The sequence below is a fragment of the Ursus americanus genome, chromosome 18, assembly GCF_024610735.1.
Source record: "Ursus americanus isolate L20-20 chromosome 18, mUrsAme1.1.p, whole genome shotgun sequence".
In the NCBI taxonomy this organism is placed as follows: Eukaryota; Metazoa; Chordata; class Mammalia; order Carnivora; family Ursidae; genus Ursus; species Ursus americanus.
Genome location: NC_142144.1, coordinates 34,660,229 through 34,683,178, shown reverse-complemented (window position 1 = coordinate 34,683,178; position 22,950 = coordinate 34,660,229). Strand labels below are relative to the sequence as shown.

Below are 22,950 nucleotides of genomic sequence, written 5' to 3'. Positions count from 1 at the left end.
GGTGTCATCTTAAGGGAGCTGAAGGATTGCTTTCCTGACTTTGCTTATTTGATGAATAAATCTGATCATTTATCCTGTAGAGTTTCTCACAATCTGAATTATGCTATTTGCAACTCCTTGGTATCATTTAATGTGTTCCCCTTCCCTTTATATTTCTTAGTAATCGGTAGGTAGATTTAAAGCAGAGCTATCCAATGGAGCTTTCTGCAGTGACGAAAATATTCTGTATCTGTGTGATCTAGTATGGCGGCCACTAGCTACATGTGCCAAGTGAACATTTGAAATGTGTTTAAAGAGGCCGAGGAGAACGAGAAAGAATTTGAGGAACTGAATTTTAAGTTTTATTTAATCTTAATTGATTTAAGTTTAAATTTAGATGGCCACACGTGGCTAACAGTAACCTGGGACAGGTCCAGAGGCTTGATCCGATTCAGGTTAGGTTTTGCTTTGTTTTGGTTTTGTTTGTTTGTTCAGCAGGTCTTACTCATAACGTTATTGTGTCTGATTGTCTCTTTTTGTAATTGACATTATAGTCATAATTGATAATTGCCTAAAGGCAATTGGTTGCAAAATGGTGATATTCTAGCTCTCATCACTTATTAATTATAGATGGTAGTTTGGGAGAAAAATGGCTACTAAAACTAACTGGAGATAAATCCTTTTTCATTGTCCTTAGCATTCATGGATTTCACAGTCTTGACTATTTGCAGGTAACCATGAAGTTCTATCTCATATATAATGGCTTATAATTTACTGAGACATCAAATTGTAATTGCATTAATTAAAATTCTGTTTGGAAGAGAGCCAGTTAGCCTGGTGAATGAACTTGTCAGCTTCTCAGCATCTTTATTAAAAATGGCTTTGCCTCTATTTAATGGTATTTTATGGAAGTTTATGCTGTAATGCTACTCACAGATTTGTTCTTCACTAATATCAAGGGTGTGACATAATCTGTTTTACATTGTTGTTATTTGACTAAAAGCATTTTGTAGAACAGTTTGGAATAAACTTACCTTTTTTTCTTGTCTGTTTTCTTTCTTTCTCTCATTTGTCCTCTAACAGATTTGCAGCGTGGTTTTCTCCATTTTTGGTCATTAGAAAAGGGTCTAGACTTGCATATATGGACTTTCTTGATTATTTGCCAAACTAACCAACCGTTTAAGAGATGTTACCTCAGCTTAATTTAGATCTTTCCAAAGGTTTTCCATTTATAAAAGGAAGTTGGAAAATATTCTAGACAACTGATAAGTATAGAGGACAACAAATTTTACCTCTTCTTAGTTCTTACAGAAAAATGCCACAAAAACTTTTTTTTTTTGTCAAATAGATATTCTCCTCAAAAAGTGAATCCCGACTAAAGCATCTGTTACAACGAGCCCCAGATTATTGCCCTGAAACAATGGTACGTCTTGTATAACTTAACTGTGGAAGCTTTTGTCTAAATGAAGCCATCTAATAAGTTAACTTTTAGGTTCAGGAAAATTTTCAAAATGATTTGGGTTTGTGATCAAATTGAAATGTTAGATTTAACTAGGTATTTTATAAAGATCATCACACAAATAGGTAGAATATTATCTTTCATCTTTTATTGTTTATCCTATGATGTAGGGATAAAAATAATACTAAATATAAATGTATTACAGTCTTTAAATTTCATTATAATAGTTTATCTGGAATTTAGAATTTTACTCATTATTTTGATAATTTTATGAAAACCATAATAACTTATATTATCTTATATTTATTTTGAATTTGAAAAGTTAAATTTGGGATAAGGGGAAATGTGTGACTTCTCATTATTCCTGTCTTCCCATTTTTTTGGTGTACTGTAGATACAGTGCTTGCCTGTCTGAATCATGTAACTTAAAATGTCTCCAGTGCTTCGACCATGCTCAGTGTTCGGGATACTGGTGGGCCAGGCTGTGGAATTCTGAGCTTACACGAGACAGACTTTTTAGATGTGGTGACTTGCATTATGTGAGGGGGGATAAGTTGATCAAACAATTCTGACTGACGCATTTGCCTTTACTTGCTCTACAGACATTTTTGTCTTTGCGCTTAGAAACAGTGATTCCAGTGAGCATCCTGAGTACCCAGACTCATCGTTAGTGCTCTTAGATGGGAAGATGGGAAAAGAGCAAGCAATATTTTTGCATCTCAGTTTTATTTTTCCTTCCCTGAATAGCTGCTTGATACTCATGTAGTCTTAGAACACTGACTATATAGAAACAAACGTAACCAAATTAGCTATACATAATTTCTGTATAAATTGTCATGTTTAGGAACTGGTTATATAAAAGCCTTTTGGTGATTACAATTTTAGGTTGAAATTTGGAGTTGTATGAATTCATCTTTGCCAGGTAAGCAAAGAAGTGTAACATTTAGCACTTTATTTTAAAAATTTGTTTTGTGATTGTAAAATCTGTGTCATAGTCCTGTAACCTAATGTATCCCCTTGAGTTCCTATCTTCTCTTTCTTGTAGTTACCCAAATTTTCAAATGTATAGTTTATTCTCATTCACTCAGTCATTAACTGTGCTGTTGTCTCTACTTCTTCCATTCTAGTGGAACTGGTCTTTGAAAGAGCACCAGATCTCATGGTGCCTAAATCTTATGGCCTTTTCTCAGTACTTACTCCCTTTAACTACCCTGCAGCACCTGGTATTATGACCGCTACCTCCTATGACTCCACCTTGGCCTCATGACTTTATCCTCTCGTACCTTTCCTCTACCCCACTCCCCCTAAGGACCTTGGTTATTCGTGTGTGTGGTCCTCTTCTCTTCTCTTTCTACACTTCCCCTGCTAATTGCTTTCCCTCCCAGAACTGTTAACTAGTCAGCCCTGGGAAGATAACCTTCAAATCTAAGTTGTCACTCACAATTTCTAGACACGTCACCAGGATGGATCTCTGCATCCTGGTGACAACTGAAGTACAAATTTAAAACCAAACTCATAATTACCTATCTTGTGAATGACACTAGACTGGACTCCCTCAAGTTATCTTTGATTGCTTTTTCTTTTTAGCTCCTTTGACTCTGTCCTTGTAAAATCTTGCATCAGTTCTCTCTACTCCTTGTTCAAGCCATTATTATTATTCTCTGGGGAGAGACTATTGTAACAACCTTGTAGCTGGTGTTTCAACATATCATAGCTGTCCTCCCCAGCTCCTTCCAAAAAAACCTTAAAAAACCAAAAACCTCCAGGGGAATGTCCCATTTCCTTCAGAATAAAGCCCAAACTCCCTAGCCTAGCATTCACAGCTTTCCAGGATTAAAGCTTCCAGTCCTGGTTAAAGCCAGTGCCTTGGAAAAAAGGAAGTATATTTTATGTATCTCTGAACTCTAAAGGCTTTTACACTGTTTGAAGTTTGTATTTCAGACAAATTGGTCTATTTGCCTTCTGGGAATTGCCCATATCCTTGCTTGTTCTCCCGATTATCCCTCTACCTAATGTCCTGGAATTATTTATGTATAATTGATATCTCTGATATATGTAGATATAGCTATATATAGACATAGCTCCATATGTAATCTCTATAATGGGATAAATCATATATTTTATCTATTTCATAGCCCACATAATACCTAATGGAGTGCTTTGTACATAATACTGTAAACCCTTGTTGGACAGTAATAGTTTCTGGGAGGCCACTAGGTGTATGGAAATAGCAATATACTGTATTATGGTATAAAAGTTCACAGAATTTATGACCTACATTGATTCCATTCAAAATAATTTCAAAAATGTGACTGATTCTGATTCTAAATAAGTAGCAGAGATTTAGAGGAAACTATACTAGGCAAAGGGCTAGATGGAAGTCTATTGCCCTTTGTACCATTAAAACATGTAGGGATACAGAAGCTTATGATATGCCGTATTTCTAGCCAGTTTTAACAATTGGGGTAGTTTATAATTTTGACAGCTTTGTCTGCAGGCCATTTTTTTACTTTTGTTTTTTAGCGGAATGCTTCTATTTGTTATATTAAGTCCTAGTTTCATTTGGAGAACTGTGTTACTTATTGCATTGAATTCTTGACACTTTTCAAATGTAAATAATAATGATTTAGATGTGAATTTGCAGATGTATGTATAATGTATAGGAGGAGGAACTTGCCAGGAGGAATGTGCCACATGCCTATGAGCATATGTCTTTCCTCGTTTCATAATTGTTACTTGTGTCTCCTATTTTTATCCTAGGAGTCATTCATTGACATTTATACTTGCAAAAATGGATGTAAAAAATACATTAGGACACTTTTTATAATTAGATCACTTTTTGATATCACCGTAATTTGACTGGAGAAATAGCTGCTGTGTATAAATGGAAACAGAATAGTCATTTGCCCCATAATTAAGTGTACTCACCAAAGTCAGTTCTTGCCCACAGGAAATGTTCCTGTCTGTCCTGTCTGTTCCTAAGTATCAGTTTCTTAACAGTATCATGGGTTTTGACACTATTCCAGGTATTTAATATTTTGAAAGTAATAATCCTTATGCCCTTTTTTGTTTGTGTTTTAAGTTAAATTGGAATCTTTCCCTGTGATTCACAGTCTAAAAGTGAGGCAGGCCTCTCCTTGCTTTCCTTGACCTATGTGTTCTTGAGAGATACTGTCTACCCAAGAGTGAGAATGATCTAAAGAGAGTTTAGGGGGGGCAGAGAGAAGAGAGAAAGAAGAGAGAAAAAAACAAAGCACCTGATAATTCTGTTGTGGGTGCTCTGAGAAGACTGATAGCATTGGGAGTAGGGGTTGGAGGAGGGCCATAATAATTTTGAGGCCCTGCTACCTGAGCGAGGTTTCCTGTGGATACCTGCTTTGACTTTTAGTGAGATCCATGAACCAGTTTGGCATGCCATTTGTGTTTGTTACTGCTTATGACCAAAACATTTGAACATTTTGTTTTTTAAGGTGTGTTTAAGAAGTCTGATGGCTGGGTTGGCTTAGGCTGCTGTGAACTGGCTATAACCTTGGAGTGTCGACAGGCATGCAAGCAGGTAATACTGGGCAATCAGGCTCATAAGCAGCATGGAGTACAGTTTGAGTATTAGCTGTGTGTATGTCTTGGATTTTGCCCACCTCATACCTTTGAAGAGGTGACCCATAAAAGCTGCAAATTTAGCATTTCTTGCACAGGCCACTTCCTTTTAGACGTGCTGCTTTCTCAGTTACGGCTGCTGCATGTAAGACTTTCAGCCTTTTCTTATTCTTTCTTCTCTCTTGCATGGCAGAGAGAAGAAAGAATAATATAGGAGCTGAGGCCTTTTTACTCTGCCTGTGGTCATACTTAGTCAGTGCTGAGTGACTCCAAATGGTTGTATAAATTTAGAGTATGCTTGGATGAGAGCAGATGACACAGTTGGCTTATTTCGCTTTCATCTTTCCTTCTCTCTTTCATCATGGATTTACCCTGAACATGTTCTTATATCCCTTCTCTGCTCCTAAGGTGAGCATGACTTGAACAGTGAACGCTGACTTCTCTTTGATTGGGTAGATCTCTGATCCAATTCAAGTTAGGTCCCTGAGTTCTTCCTCACTGTGTGTATTTTCATAGTGGTTCCTCAGAGTGCTGTGGGAAAACTGGTCTCCTAGCTGCTCATGCTCCCAAACTGGTGAGAGTAGACTTAACTGGGAAATTTAGGTGGCCTGGAAACCGTAGCTGGAAAGCCTCCTCTTATTTTCTTCTTTTAGTGACTTGTCTCTGGACCAGAGTATATGAGACATGGTGGCACCTTTACCTTCATACAGACCACGGTTCTGTTTAGCCTGAGCAACACTCTGAGCAGCATACAGCCTAGCAATCTGTTGCTCTTCTCCAGCCATTGAGATGAAACTGAGTTGCAGAGGATTTGAACTATAATGGGCTTAAGGGGACGTGAAGAGAATTACATAAAAATAACTTTTGTTAGTTGCCTGGCATAGCCTTTCCCTCTTTAGTTGCCCCCTCCATTACATGTGGATTTTTTCTGAGGAGATTGACTCTTAAATCAGTATGAGAATTTAGAATATAAAGGGTTAAAGAAAAAGCAAAATATAAATGCCCTGGCAGAGCTTCACAAGAAAATTTGCTACAGAGTGGAATTCAACTAAGAAAAAAGTTCTCTGATTTACATTTCCTTCAAAGTCATCTAGTTTCTGAAATAACAAAAGGACCCTGTTATTATGTGAGATTAAAGCCATAAAAGAGTGAAGTTTTAGCCTATCGGGTTAGGTTCTGGGGCTGATGTTTGTTTTACAGAACTTGTGTGAAATTTGTTGTATTTTAGGAACTTTTAAATATTGGAGCGTAAGATTTTCCTTGATGAAATAAAGAATACCAAACCAGCAAGTAACATATATTAATTTATGTTCTTTTTGTCCTGTGTTGAATCGCACATATAGTAAATTAATGGAGAAATTTGTTATCTTTTAGGCATCTTCAAAAAATGATATTTCCAAAGTTTGCAGAAAAGAATATGAGGTATGCATTTTTTTAACAAATTTTGATAGACTATTCAGACATTATCAGAATTGATAAAACCACTTAAAATTTAAAAATAAATTCATTCTTGCCTTAAATTGCCTTTTACTTTACAGAAAATATAGCCTTGACAAAATATAGCCTTGTCATTTACCTTGTTTAGAAATGTCATGACTTTGACTTGTTGAAATTGGACATTAATTTTAGAGAAATGCCCTGTTAGTTATACATGAATTAAGAAAATAAAATCTTAAAGTTAAAAAAAATTTTTTAAAGAAATGCCTAAATCACATATACAGAGGCTTTAACCTATGATGTATTCATAATAGCAACTGGTTGTACCCAAGGTTGTACAGTAGTTCTTAGGTTCCATGTCCTTTTTTGCCTCTTTTCCTATACCTTGACCCATCCAGGTATTCATCTTTATAAACTATCTCTAATTGAAAGAAGGAAAATCACACTGCCAGTGCGAGTAACTTCAAACTTTCCTAGCTCTTGCATTTGGCGGAGAAGGTACTAAATACAAAGGCTGTATTAAATCTGAAGGACTCTTGTCTCCCAATGGTGGTTTTTCAAGCACTGTGTATCTAGATGGGGTAGTTCCTAGGGCAGGGGTAGAGGAGGTATTTCATGTCATGCAAATATGTACAGAAGATTGTCCCTGATGTGAAAAAGCTCCTCATTGGAGTACTTTCTTCAGTTTCTAGAACTCCACTATTAAATGTGACATTATTTTTTTTTCGTAGTTTAAGACCATGCAGTTAAGGATACTTACGTGCATACACTTCATTCATTTTTACCTATAAACATTGGGATTCCTTTGCTTTTTTTTTTTTTTTTTTAAAGATTTTATTTATTTATTTGACAGAGATAGAGACAGCCAGCAAGAGAGGGAACACAAGCAGGGGGAGTGGGAGAGGAAGAAGCAGGCTCCCAGCAGAGGAGCCTGATGTGGGGCTCGATCCTTTGCTTTTAATAGTCTGTATTCTCTTGGAAAAGAAAGAACAGTTCTCTTAACACCTTCTAGATTATAGTTCTGACTTTTTTTTTCTTTTCTCAATGCCTATAATTATATCTCTTGATTAATATTTTTACATTGGAAATATTTATCTTTTGTCTCTTTACTGTTTGCTAAGTTATATCTGTTTCTCTGAAGACACACTTCCAAATTAACTGCCACTCTCCTCTGTTCTTATTAAAAGGAGACTTGCTGCAAAGAAATAAAAGATCTTTCTTTTTTTTTCTTATCTCTCTACCTTTGAAATAACTAATTTTAGTTTCTCTTGAACAAAGTGGCTAACTGTGATAATTCCTTCTTTTCTCCCACATGATGTCTGACACTGTCCATCTCCTGTAGCCTGTCCTCCATTATTTTAGTGTGCTTCCTTCTCTTGTCTGGATTTCTGCATTGCCCTAGGAAGTCTGCCAGTATGTGTTGATGAAGGACGGGACAGGAAAGGTAAGAGAGATAAACACTGTCCTATGAGAGAAATACTAAGAATAGTTTACTTTTCCCAGTCTGTCCTCCTTTATTGGCCTAGTATTAAGCAATTATTTTCCAAAAATCTACATGGCCAGAGGGTTCTTTTACATATATATGTAAATATACATATGTAATATAAATCCGTTAAAAACTGACTCTATAAATTAGTCAAGATAATTCAAGACTCAATTTGATTTCTTATGTATTACTTAGAAATAAAAAGAGAGACAAGAGCACCTTAATGCTGAAGGAGGGTTCTGCATTATAAACCCCAAATAACTTTCACTCTCATGATTGTTGAAGTCTAGTCCAAAGATGATGACTATTTGTTAAAAAGTGAATGGGGTAAATATGGTGTAATATAACCTATTTTAACTGGACTGGTTGTTTATCAACACAAGAATAATTTATAAAACTAGGCTTTTAGTATCTTTTCCTTAACACTGGAGTGATCCCTGGAGTGAACTTCCAGATGTGTAAGCTGTTCCTTTGGCTTACAGTTATAGGGGTTAGCATTTACCCTGCAGGATGGTTTTATGCAGTTTGATTGGGTATTCAGAGAGTGAGTAATTTTATTTGGAGGAGCTAATGTTTGTCTTTACTAGGTAAGCTGCTACAGAATCCCTCAGGATTTCCTGAGAAATTTACTTGTATGAATAAAGTTCAAAAATTTTAATGACATTTAAAATTCTGTTTTGTTCCAACTAAGATAAAGCAGTTAGTTGTAAAGCATTGTTATGTCTGATTTTATAGCATCTGGTTCCTTTTCTTATGCAAATTAACAATTATTTATTGACTATAAGAGGCCGTTTTATATAATAGAAAGCATAAAGTTTGGAGTTACACCTAACTTAGAATTCTAGCTAAGCTACTTATAACTTAACTTCAAATACTAAAGAATTGTATCTGCGTGAAGAATTGAAATATATACTGCACACATGAGGGCTCAGGGAAATTGGAGAGCAGAGTGAGCACGTTGGGATTTATCAGGGGAAACTTTGCAAAGGAGAAAAGCCTGAAAGGATTGGCATACTTTGGTAAAAAGACTGTGGACCAAAAAACATGTTAGCAAAAATGCACATGGCTTGTGCAGGGGACAGAAAGAAAATAGGCCTGTTCGGGGCTTAGAGTCTGTGCTTAGTTGGATAGGCAACATGGGACCAGATCCTGGAAAGATATTTTAGGGCTCAGCTCAAAATACCTCCCTTAAGTAGAAGGAGATGATGAAGATTCTAGTATAGAAGACCAACATAACAACTCCATATTTTAGAAAGCTAAAGCCTTACTTGTACGCATGCTAAGTTTTAGATCCCAGAGACCTCTCTAACTTACCTAAAAACTGGTAAGGCCCCAAACTAGGATGATAACAATAGAACCAAGGATTCCGGAATAAATCAGAGATTTGAAGGCAGAATCCATCATTAGGATTTGTTAATGGTGGATTGAATATAGTAGATAATGTTCAGGAAAATATAAAAAAAAATTATTAGTGAATTGGGAGGTAGAACTGAAGAAATTATATGGACAAGCAGCACAGAAGGACAGACTAAAAGAGAGTTTAAGGGACATGGGAGATAAAGTGTTCAAATTGGAATACTAGAAGAAGAAAAGAGAGTATGGGACAGAGGCAATATTTAATAAGACCCAACAAATCTCCAGCAGGATTAAAAACAAATCCATACATTACAGATATACCTCATAGCCAAAGATCTTAAAAGCAGTCAGGAAAAAAAGACATTGCCTTCAAAGGAGACTAACAGCTGATTTCTCAATAGCAGCAGAGGAAGCCAGACACAGTGGAATGATACCTAAACTGTTCTGAAAGAAAATAATTATCAGCCTAGAATTCCTTATCCAGTAAAAATATTTTTCAAAAAAGGGCAAAATTGGTATTTTCGGGCAATAAAGATGAAGAATTGCCATTACTGGACCCTTACAGGAAGTTGTAAAATACCTTTTTTGAGATGCAGAAGAAAATGAGAATGATGAAAATACAAAGTGACTAAGTTAAAACACACACAGATTGTAGAAAACAATAAGAATATATTCAAGTTTTTAAACAAGAGAAAATACATAGCAACAATAGCTTGTATGTTGGGAGGGGAGTTTAAAGAAATTGAGGGATATTGAGTGTTAAGTGTTTTTAAATGTAATAACCTGTACCTCAGAGGTAGTTAGGAATACAGGACTAGAGGAGAGAGATCATGCCCAAGTCAACCATGAAGTAACCCTTGAACCTTGAGAGTGAAAGAAAACTCGATGAAAGATAAAGTGTTGAAAAAAGTGGAGAGCTAGATTTTGAAATTGCTTTTTCAGGGACCTAGAAAAGAAGGATCCAGATATCGATTAGGAGGACCCTACCTGTGTTGAATGAGACTGTTGGAATAAGATGTTCCAAGAAAAAGAGAACTAACTTCCTATCAGTGGAAATGTTCAAACAAAGGCTTACTGGATTCACATATTGTGGAAGGGATTTCTGCAGTGGATGGGGATTTGGCTGTTGATCTCCCAACTCTGCAGTTCTCTTTTTCTGACCTGTACGTAAGAAACAGGACTTCCTTTAGTACTGATGAATATTTTTTCAGAATCACACTTTTGATTCGAGCCACCATTATCAACCAGTGGCTTGATCACTCTGACAAGGACATGTTCAGATGTTGTGGGCAAGCTCAGATCTAGGTTCTCCATGCATTTTCACAGGCGTGGTCCTTGGCCCCCCCCAAGAAATATTGGTCAGGCCACATGGATTCATAGATGTGGACCAGGGATGATAGTTAAAATAGTCAACAGCTGGAATGACTCAGGCAGCAGCTGAACAGATGCTGGCTGTAAACCATCAGCAAGCCGTACTTGTGCCGCTGCCTCGTTAGAGCCAAAGTGCAGACTAGTTTGTGTTTTCTGTGAGTTGTGAGATATCTAGTATAATTTTTTTACATAGTCTTTGTCTGCAAGTTGGCTGAAAATATTTTCTTCTAGCCACCAAAATGGTGATTAAAAAAAGAATTTTGTTGTTCATAGTTTCTTTCTTGAATGTCAAGATAAACATTAACATGATGTGAGGCTGATTAATTTCCAGAGACTTGGCAATGGCTGTAGAGTAATGGCACAAATTTTAGTTTTGGGTTCATAAATCTATTTCATATCTTTATGTCAGGCTTTACTGCCATTCTTCTAACACAGTGGTCATAAATATACATACCTCTTCCATTTGCTGCATGAGCCACTGAAATACAATGCTACAGATTTTCATCAGACTTTTACATTTTTATTTGTCTCTTCTTCCTTTCACAGATCCTTCTCTATGCTTTTCTTTATATTCTTTTTAGAAATGTCATTTTCAATTCTCCTTTCTTTCTTGGCTTTTTTTTTTTCCAGTCCAGTATTTGATGTTACTTAAGATATAAAACCTTGATTAAGGAAGGTGAGAAACTATAAAGGAAAAGCACTAGGAGGTATTTTTGTGAGGACTCACTTTTTTTTTTTTTAATCTTAAGGCATTTAAGTTTTAAACTAAACAGTTGCTAACCAAAACTAAAATAATGTTCTGTTCTGGAGTTCTGGTTCTGTGAGAATGCTAAGATAAAATTAAGACTCTGAGGATGTTAAAAAGAGGCTCTAAGAAGCACAGGAACAAAGGTGGTTGGCCTTGTGAGTTTCAGACTCAGTTCTGTGAGCGCCATCCTGTCAACACACAGCTCAGTGCGTAGAGAAAGGTTCAGGTATGTGTTAATTTTTATTTTTTAAATAATCACATGTTCAAAATTCAAAATGGTGTACAATTAAAAGTCTCTTTTCAACTTCCTGTACTATAGCCACCCAGTTCCTAGAGGCATTTATGCATATAAAAGTAAATATATATGTGGTTCTCCTCCACCCCCTATAACACAAATGGTCAAATCCCTGGATGCCAGTGTTTGGTACATATTTATGTATGCCTGCATGGGCTGTGCAGTGTATTCTTAGGAAATGTCACAATAAAATATTCTGCTGTAAAGATTTCTATGTATTAATTTTATTTTGTTCCTTTTTCTCTCAACTAAACCTTGATTCTGGATTTACTACCAGAAGCATAAAGGAAAGGGATGAAGAAATAGCCCTAAAAATTTAGAGATAAGAAGGCAGGGATGTCAGGGCCAGCAGGATTATCTGGGTGGCTAGAGGCCTCTGATGCCTCATGTGATTGGATCCGTTCTTCAGTGTTTTAAGAATACTCTTAAGAAGAGAGTAGACCATCTTGTATATCAAGTGATAGTCTAGGCTGTACTTAGTCAGCTTTGGGGAATTTAGCAAGAAGAAGAATATGGTACTTTGCCCAATCAAAGCCTTCAGGGCCTAAATGTAAAGCTTCTTTTAGTTAGTGCTAAGGAAACTCCAAGAATTGGCAGAATATAGTAAATAGAAGACTGTGAATGGGAGGCTTGTGGATGATAAAATGCTATACTGAGACCCCGTGTCAGAGTAGGTATGAGCCGTTACCTGCAGCTGATGAGCTCCAAAAAGAGCGAAACCTATTAGGTCCTGCAGTACTGGCTTAAGATATAAAACCTTGATTATATGCCATCTGTATGTGGTTTTGTTTTGTCATATTTTGTATTGGAAGGGAATAACTCCTATTCAGTCTCCTTGTGCTAGTGTGTTTCTCCTTCTAGTCCTTTCTTCTCAGGGGTCACCTGAATGAGATCATTCCAAAGGGAAGTTGGATCCAGTTTAATTAGATTGTGACCTGCGCTAATCTAAATGGCCAGGTTTTTTCCCCCTAGACAATCTCATCTACTCCCATAGTTTTAGTTGTCCCAGTATGACGACAATTCCAAAATCTTCTTTGCTAACCTTCTCTGAGTTCCTGAATCACTACTGAATATGTGTACTTTTGATGTTCAGTGGGCACTTCAAATCAGCCAAACTGTTATCTTCCCTACTTCCCCTTTTCTACCCCACTGCTACATAGTATGTGCGAGCGTGTTCGAGTGCACGTGCACGTGTGAGCGCGTGCACACACACACATGCACACACGCATATCCAAAACAAAAACTTCGCATTTTTATACATTTCGTGTTTGGTTGTTCCAGTGCAGTCCTCCCAGACACATAAACTAAAAGCCGAAGAGGTATTGTCTACTCTTTCCCCTTTCTCACCACCTCCCGCAAGTAAGTGACTATCAAGCCCTAAAGACATGCCTCCAGAATCTATCTGAAGTCAGTCTCCTTTCCAGATCCTCAGTTACTGCCATCCCTCAGCCCCCTATACCGCTTTTCTGGACTACAGTAGCTGCCCAGCTAGCCTTCCTATCTAATTTCTCGACCCTTATTTACTCTCTCCACTTCTCAGAGCATGATCTCTTTAAAGACTAGATGTGGTCATGTCACTCCCCTCCTTAAAACTCTTCAGTTGCTCACCTGTAGGACACAGTCCATGTTCCTCCACCTGGCAAACTAAGCTTTTCTCCGTCTAGCCACTGACTGTCTTCTTCCTTACACTTCAGTGATATGCTACTTGTAATTTCCCAGATTGACCATGTGTTTTGTTAGTTGTAGTTGTACAACCTATTTGTTCTACCAAGAATTCCCTCTCCCGGAATCCAGCCTATTACCCCGTCCAGTGGCATGCTGGAGTCAACTCCTACTAGCTAGGGAGAGCTATTCGTTAACTACTCAAGAATTTTGCCAGCCAGTTTTTAACTCGAAAACAGCCACGATGGGGGTATTTTCACCACAAACATCAGCAAATATTACAAATCAGGACTTTCCCTCCACCCCCACCCCTGCAAAAGTTGGTCCTAGCACACCAGTACTCCTGTCCAACTGGCAACAAACTTTGCCTGACATTCTGGCTTAGGTAGTTCTTTGAAACCTTTCCTGCCCAGCCTTCTTACTTCTACACAAATAATGTTGCTACTTCTAAACACTTTACAGGCTTGATTATAGCATTTTTCAACTTATAGTATAACTCTTTGTTTACATGTCACTTTTTAATATTAAGCTCTTTAGTTCCTGGGGCAGAGTATATACCTCAGTTGTCTTTGCATCTGTCATTCATTCACTTAACATTCACTGAACTGATAACACCAAACTGATACATTTAATGTGTCTCAGGCACTGTTCTCAGGGTACAGAGGTGAAAGGATTTAGCCACTGTCAGTAAGAAGCTCATAGCTAGTACGTGGGAAGAGAGAAATTCAAATAGTTCATTATAATACAGTGAGACAAGTCCATTGCTAGAAGTCTGTACAAGACACATTGGAGCCTGAAGGAAAAAAACAAAAAAAACCCACAACCCTGCCCAGTGTAATGGGAAAGTCTTCACAGAGCAGGTAAGGCTTAAAGGATGAACAAAAATTTGTTGCCTATAAATAGGTGCTACAGTTAGTATTTTTATAGATAGAATTTTTGAGTAGAAATTTTTTCCATTCTGGACAGCTGAATTACACAAGGTTCTTTGTTTCAGAGTAAATGGCAGTTTTATGTGGAAACCTTGTGTAAATGTCTATGAATTAGGCATTCTCAGAATGAGTACAGGAGCACTGAATACTGTATCTGTTATCACAGTAATGTTGTATAGCAGACTATCCCCAAACTCCATAGCCTGAAACAATAACAGTTTATCATTTCTTATGAATCTAAGGGCCAGGTAGGCAGTTCTGATCTGGCCAACCTTAGCTGATTTGGCTGGGCTTTCTCATGCTTCTATAGTCAGCTCGCAGGTCTGCCTGAGCCTCAGGGCTTTAGGATGCCGTTGGCTAAGTCAGCTCAGCTCCCCTCCATGTGTCTCTTCTAGCCCTTTAGCTCAGGCATGTTCCCGTGGTGGTGATAGAGGCACAAGAGAGGAAATGGAAAGATGCAAGTCTCTGGGCAGGCCTCTGCTTGCCTCGAGCTTGCTACTGTCCACTTGACCAAAGCAAATCACATGGCTAAGTCCAGAGTCAGTGTGAGAGAAATAGATAGAACTGCAGTCATACTACCAAAACACTGTGCTGAGCTCTGTCCTAGACCTTGTGTTACTCTACAGATACTACTTGGCCTTAAATTTGCTTCCAGTTGGTTGGATGCTCTGGTGATACGAGCAAACTTCTTTGAGCAGTCTAGACCTATTATTCTTGTTTCAGTTTTGGGTGTTTTTATCCAACTCTTGAAATTATAGTTATTATTTGGGAGGCAGAAACTGAAGAATCACTCGTTTAACAATATCCATATCGTGATATTAAATCCTTTACATATTCTAGTCACTTAAACTTTTTGACTAAAAAGCCATGGTGTTCACAACAAGGAAAAAACACCTTGTAGAGGTTTAAAAACATAATTATTTAGAGACTCCTGGCTGGCTCAGTTGGTAGAGCATGTGACCCTTGATCTTGGCAATGTGAGTTCAAGCCCCGCCGCAGTGGGCCTAGAGCTTACTTAAAAATAAAATAAGAGGTCAATTATTTAATCTCTCCAACTTAGCATCTGATGAGCTAGATTCTTCATATGAAATGCAAAACTTCAGAATGGGAGAAATTTCAGTCCATTTATGAAAAAGAAACATTTTATATATCGAGGTGTTAAGAACAGAGCAATTCCTTTACTTTTAACTCGTAGCCTTGGGAATAGGGAACATTAAATAACAGTTCATAAAATATAATCTTTTGGGTCTTTGTGCAGAAGTGACTGAAACATCCAAAATGAACCCGCCCTTTTTTTTTTACAAGGTTCATATGATCAATGGTTGTTTAGTTTTCATCATCCTCATCATTGAGACAAGTGGGCAAATGGAGAATTGTTAGAAAGGAAGAAGGGAATCCCAAAAATGGAAAAGTATGGGACAGGGACAGAAAATAAATCCACAGAGCCAACTTCTGAGCAAGTGGTTGGACCAGAAGAATCTACCTCCCAGTTGCACCCCAACGGCTCTTCCCCCAAAGGAGGGTCAGTGTGGCTTGCAGGGTCACTATGGTTCCCTTGACTTTGATTTTACTTTACTTTGATTTATTTTAGTTTTTCTGCCAGGCTTGCCCCCCTGGTAACCTGCTCCCAACAGTAGGTGGAAGAGCTTACTGCTATTCTCTAAAGCCAGTGGGAGTAGGGCAGGCAACTGGAAGTAGCTACCTGAGGAAAGATTTCATGATCAAGTATTTTTAAGAGAAATAATATGAACCTTAATAAATGATTGTTGTCCCCACAATTTAATGTGCTGACTCTAAAAATAGGAGACTGTTAAAAAGAGATTACAATGTGGATATAAGTTCAACCTTGCATTGGCTGCGTTCAGGAAAATAATCCAGTCTTCTTACGGTGTAGTGACATGAGAGAAAATCTGGGTTCCAGCCCTGGCTCTGCCCTTTATTTACTGTGTACGTCTGTCTCTCTAGCTGGATAGTGAAGGCTTTTGGATTTCAAGAGCTCTTGGGATCCTGTCAACTCCAGCACCCTGCTGTGTTCTTTGGGTTTCTGAGGTGGTGGTAGATCCTCATCTTGGTAACACTGTAATTTTTAGCTATTCTAGAGTAAGATGGGCAGAGTGAGGGAGCTGTTATACGGAGGCACAGTGGGTATAGTAATGGCAAGATGTCAGAAGAGGCTCCGTCAGTATAAGGCTCAGTTACCTCTTTTGCCACCAGATGGCGACTAGACATTAGCAAGACTTAAGAATTAGCTTTAGCTAAGACTTAAATGTCTTTTTTTATTTTATTTTTTTTTATTTTTTAAAGATTTTATTTATTTGACAGAGATAGAGACAGCCAGCGAGAGACAGAGAACACAAGCAGGGGGAGAGGGAGAGGAAGAAGCAGGCTCATAGCAGAGGAGCCTGATGTGGGGCTTGATCCCATAACGCCGGGATCACGCTCTGAGCCGAAGGCAGACGCTTAACCTCTGTGCCACCCAGGCGCCCCTAAGACTTAAATGTCTTAAGAAATGAAGAAATTATAAGTTAATGGTGTAACTGATTATGTGTATGTCTTTTTTTTTTTAAGATTTTATTCACCCATTTGTCAGAGAGAGAGCACACAAGCAGGGAGAATGGCAGGCAGAGCAGGCAGAGGGAGAAGCAGGCTCTCCACTGAGCAAGGAGCCCAATGCAGGACTCGATCCCAGAACCCTGGGATCATGATCTGAGCCGAAGGCAGATGCTTAACCTACTGAGCCACCCAGGCATCCGTGATTATGTGTATGTCTTAAATCCTGTCAAACTAATCAGCAACAGTTTAAGCGGTGAAAAGGTAGAGTTACCTATATTTTATACATTAGATATAGTTACCTAAGGTATAGTTTATGCCTACTTATAGTTACTTCAGGTTAAGAATCCTTTATCAAAGAGGGGAAGGGGACATGATCAGAGTTTGAAATCCTGGTGAGTATAAAGTAAGCAAGAGAGAATTGATAAATTTATCAAATACGGATATACTTGAATGAAGGACCATTCTTTAAAACCTTAAAATTAATAAAGGTAAAAATAGAGATGTAAAAATGGTATTTATTAATACTAGAGGTACTGCTATATGGAAATATAAATGTTTTTAGTTCACTAAATTAAGGTAAACCTATCCACAAAAGGTCTATCAGTGAGCATTAAGAGAAAATCAGAAGTGCTTAAGGAATATTTCTGAACTGTGGGTGTGACATCGAGGGAGACAGTTTGCCCTCCTTCTGCCTCAGGGGTTGACAGACTTTTTCTCTAAATGGTTGGATAGCGATTATTTTAGGCTTGCAGTTTATATGGCCTCTGTCTACTCAACTCTACCATTGTAATATGAAGTAGCCATATACAGTATGTCAACAACTGTTCCAATAAAACTTTATTTACAAAAACAGGCAGCAGGCAAGATTTAGCCGTGTGCCATAGTTTGCCAGTCCACGTGTAGGTGACGGCTGGAGTTCTAAGCATTTCTCCTTTTTAGGCCTCCGTCTCTGGCTTTGGTTGAATAAGGCATTGAATTAGATGATCTCTAACATTTTTCTGGTTTTGTGTCCTTTAGTATCTCTCCCTGAAGCTAAGTGACCCACCAGGCCAATTCAGAATATTTCTTTTATTTGTAAGGTCAAATTTCTAAAAATACAGCTTGAACAAATTTGTAAGTTTCTAGAACAGGGTTTCTGGACCTTGGCACTCCTGATATTTTGGCCTGTTGTCCGTTGTGGAGGAGCTGCCATGTGCGCTATAGGACGTTTAGCAGCATCTCTGGACTCTTCTACCTATTAGATGTCAGTAGCACCCACACTCCTCCTCCATACCAGATGTCCCCTGGGGAGCACATCACCTCCAGTTGAGAACCACGGCTCTGGAGACTTGTATGAGTAGGAAGACTATCAAAACCGGAAATCAGGCCATTTGACCCAGGATGGCCACCGAGATAATAAACACATTCCTTCAGGTACAAAAAAGCCAAGCCCCAAAGAACAGTCAGTTTATTAGAAAAAGAAAGAGAATGAGAATCAAAGGGGGCTGGAAAGTTAGTAGTAGATTACTTTTCATTTTATTTTATTTTTTTGAGAGAGAGTGAGAGAGGGATCGGGGTGGGCGGGTGAGGATAGGGGCAGACATAGAGGGAGAGAGAGAATCCTAAGCAGGCTCCACACCCAGCATGGAGCCCAACTCGAGGCTCGATCTCCCAACCCTGAGATCATGACCTGAGCTGAAATCCAGAGTTGGACGCTTAACTGACTGAGCCACCCAGTGCCCCAGTAGATTGCGTTTTAATATTGATTTAGATCATTTTATGGAAAGTGTTCCTAAAACCACCGAACCCAAATAGATGGCTATCTATAACAGGTAGGTAAAAAGTTAAAGAAACATGGACGAAGAGAGATCTAGAGAAGATCATTAACGCCAAAAATATTTGCTTTTCACTCCTCCTGTCACTTCAGGAGATGTCTAGCAGAAAGAATTCATACTGGATGAATTCATTAGCCCTTATCTATCAAGTCTGGGTTTTTTGTTTTGTTTTGCTTTAAATGGATAAATCAAGTATGGTTTATTTCTACAGTAGAATATTATTTAGTGGAGAAAATGAATGCAGCGTAGCTTCTTCACACAACTACGCAGGTGGATCCTTGAAGGTAGATTTTAAATGTCAGTAAAGCTGGTCCTTCAAAAGTCCAGATCACAGAGCTGGCTTGTGATTTAGCTACAACTAAAAGCCAAAGTCATCTCTATTCAACTATAAGAGCACTTGATTTCCATCCTCCTTTTATTTATGCCCATATTATTTCTTTGAGGAATTCGTTCTCTTCCAATTGTAAGGGATATTAATCATAGCTGACAAGCCCTGAATATCCAGGTGGCTTTGAACAGGAAATTTTTTGGTTTTGTCTTATTTTGCCTCTTATTTTCTTTGCAGTGACTTTAACACAGTGTGATATTTTCTGAACAGTGATCTAAGAGCTCAAAATACTAATTCTAGTCTCAGGCTCTGCTTTTGACTTGCTCTGTGACCTGGGGCAGACTCCCCCCTGCTGAGGAAAGAGTTCGTTCATCTTTAAAATGGTAGAGATTCCCCAACTTCCCAGGGTGGTTACATAGGAATCATCTTATTATTTTTATTTTAATTCCAGTATAGTTAATATACAGTGTTGTATTAGTTTCAGGAATACAATATAGTGATTCAACAATTACATAAGAATTATCTTTGAAGCCTTGTTTAATATGTAGATTTCTGTGGTTCATTTCCAGATTCTGATTCTGTAGGGTAAGGCCTAGGAAGCCCAGGTGATTATAGCAATATTTGAGAACAATTAGAGATGATCTCTAAGGACCTTTCAACTCTAAAATGCGGTGATTACATGAAATCTCTATTTCCCTAAATGCCTTTTATTATATAATCTTCTGGGAGCTCTTTTATGTACTGCAAGAGGTAATTGAGGTTAATACATTGTACGGTACCCCACATACACACACAGGTACAGCTTTGGTTTGCTGTAACATGATCATCTTATGGTTCAGGATGACAATCTTGACCCCCCCAATAATTGTGTTAGAAGATGGTTTCCCTTTTCACCAGGGTGTCATCTCAGCTTCTTTGTCTTCATCCTTGGATTTAGAGAAGACTTAAATAGCTTGATATTCTGATTTCCATGTAAACATAAAGTGGAATAAAATTAGAAATTCTGCCTGGTGGTTAACTTGTTTGTTTTTCTTTAATTTACAGAATGCTCTTTTCAGTTGCATTAGCAGAAATGAAAGTAAGTATATTGCCAATGGTTATATGAGCAGACCAAAGAAAAAACACAGTTTACAGAATACGATTTAGCTGTTGCAAGTATTGCCAAGACCTGGCATTATGACATGGGCTGTTAGTAAGCTGCCTTAAGGCCCAGCAGGATTCTGATAAGATTTCCTTGGTGGTGTTTAGGCTATTCATGAATTATGACAGTTGCTATGTCTTAGCTGCAGATTTACAAAGCAGATACTACTGTTAGATAGGAAGATCATGTTCTACTTGAGTAAATAGGACTACTTGCAGAAATCAAGCATTCCCAGGTGATACAATGTAGCACTTCCCAAGGACTGCCTTTCAGTTCAGCAGACATTTACTGCCTACTTGCTCTGTGGAGACAGACACAGGATATGAGATAGTGTCACTGATAAGTGATGTGGGAGCTCAGAGGAAGGAGGGATCACATCCTGCAGGGGTGATTAGAGGTGGCTTCGTGGAGTTGGTAGCTGAGCTGGGCCTTGAAGGATGGACAAGATATGAACAGTGGAGATGGGAGGAAGGGCATCCCAGGTGAAGGGATAGTGAGAGCAGTTGTAGCTAGGAAAACACAGCTGAGGAACAGAAGTGTTGTTTGGGTTAGCTTGGCAGTTCAGTGTATCAAAGTATGATAAGAAACATTAGCTGGCTATACTTTATCTTCTAACCTTCTCTAATTAGGGCTTAATTCACAATTTCCAAGATGTTCTCACAATAATCTCTGTCCTCCCACACTGGTGAGGAAGCCAGCCTAATGGAGGAATCAGAAGATGGGTGTCCTTGGCTTTTTCTCCTTGTCTCTTCTGTCCTCAGTATTCCCCACCCCCACCCTCAGTTTATCCTAAGGTTAATGGTGATAAATGTAGCCATTAATTATTCTTTGTGTTGAAATTGAACAGTTCAGCAATGAGCACAGTGTAGTAACTGTAAGTTAAAAACAGGTGGCACAGTAAGTGTGACACAGTTTCCTGGTATAGGAAACAGACCTATCCTGCGTCAGTTCAGTCCTAGTTTAATTTGTCTATAATTTTATCCTTGTCACTGTTTCTGGAAGTTGCCTGAATTCCCTGCTCATTCCTTGGGTAGTGGAATTCACAAGAAACCTGATTCTAGTTCTTCCATAACCTCTAATAATTAATTTCCTACCTGCCTTTCTCTTACCAGTTTCCTGCCATACCTCCACCTGGGTTCCCTTCAGCCTCCCACAGACCCTCTAACCTCTCCTGTGTGGGTCTCTTCCGCTTCCCCAGTAAAATCCCACATCTGCACCCCCAGCCACTCATCTGGCTTCCCCCAGGTACCTGAGATGGTCCCCCTTGATTTCTAAAAATACGCAAAGCAAAAAAGGTATTTCAAATGTGGGTTTTACTTTTCAGTATTAAAGCAGGTCATCTCAGTTGTGAGGTAAAGACTATTTCAGATTAGACATGTTATTAGAGATGTTCAAACGGAATAGAACTTTTGAGATTTATTTTCAAGGTACACAGTTATATAACTGTCAAATTTATGAAATGAGCCTGGTATCTCTCAGTTTTTACTGGTCCTATTTTATAAATGGGAAGCATTTAAGGTTTGGTTTTATTTTGCTCTTGTTTGCCTTGCTTGGTTTGTAAATCTCCACAAATCTAACATGGAAAGAAGCTGTTCCAGTGGGTGTCAGCATGGGCAGTATTGGCATTTTGGGAGACCGTTCTGGTTGTGTGAGACTGCCCTTACGTTGCAGAGCAGTTAACAACACCGACCCCATGCACTAAATGCCAACAGTAGTCCCCAAGTCATTGTGAAAACCGGAAACACTTCCACATGCCTCCAGAATCTCCCAGAGGGGTCGTACTGCTCCTGCTGAGAATCACCGTGCTAGACAGACATTGACAAATAACGACTCTCTTACATCAGTGAGCACCTGAATGTCCTCTTGGCTTATGCCTACAGCAGTGCTGATTTAAAGTACTTGTCTTCTGTGGCATGGCTTTGTTTCTCAAATTCAAAAAGGTACATATTGTTCTACCAATATCATGATGATTTGTTAGCAAATGGCTATTTCTATTTCAATACCATCTCCTTTTCTCCCCCATAGTGGGCTCAGTTTGTTGCAGTTATGCAGGCCATCACACAAACTGCCGAGAATACTGTCAAGCCATCTTTCGAACAGACTCTTCTCCTGGTCCATCTCAGATCAAAGCGGTGGAAAATTATTGTGCCTCTATTAGCCCACAGTTAATACACTGTGTGAACAATTATACCCAATCTTATCCAATGAGGAACCCAACAGATAGTAAGTAAAATGGACATATTCCTTTCATTTCAATCTTTGGTAAAATCATTTGTAAAAAGGAAGTAAATTCTTGGGGCGCCTGGGTGGGTCAGTCGGTTAAACGTCTGACTCTTGATCTCAGCTCAGGTCTTGATCTCAGAGTCATGAGTTCAAGCACTGCATTGGGTTCCACACTGGGTGTGGTGCCTACTTAAAAAAAAAGGAAGTAAATTCTTGTAGATATCTGCAGTCTCAGTCATTTGGGAAACACCAGAGTTCCTTTGGTGTTTAGATTTGCCAGATTGGATATTATTATCACTGCTGAAAGGTGCCAAGAAAGGTACAGCTGTCAAGGGTATGAGGAAGCAGGCACTCTTTGTTCCGGGGATGGGAGAATTCATTGGTATGGATATTTTGAAGGGAAGTTGGGTAATGACTATGAGAATTTCAAATGATCATACCTTTTAATCTAGCAATTCCATTTCTCAGAATTTATCTTTCAAGAAGACTCATAAATTTGCAAAAATATATGTACACATGTAAAGGATGTTTGCTGCAACACTGATGATAATGGAGAATAATTAGAAATAACC

At 38.4% G+C, this 22,950-nt stretch overlaps 1 protein-coding gene across 1 annotated transcript in view; it reads left to right on the top strand.

The window, feature by feature from the left end:
* The window catches only part of RECK (reversion inducing cysteine rich protein with kazal motifs), a 67,360-nt gene that overhangs the window by 12,212 nt on the left and 32,198 nt on the right, over window positions 1-22,950 (top strand). The window contains exons 3-8 of the mRNA XM_045780345.2: window positions 1,328-1,402; window positions 2,324-2,360; window positions 4,909-4,994; window positions 6,410-6,457; window positions 20,059-20,092; window positions 22,181-22,378. Of these exons, the coding sequence (XP_045636301.2) occupies window positions 1,328-1,402; window positions 2,324-2,360; window positions 4,909-4,994; window positions 6,410-6,457; window positions 20,059-20,092; window positions 22,181-22,378 (478 nt within the window). The remainder of the gene's footprint in view (window positions 1-1,327; window positions 1,403-2,323; window positions 2,361-4,908; window positions 4,995-6,409; window positions 6,458-20,058; window positions 20,093-22,180; window positions 22,379-22,950) is intronic.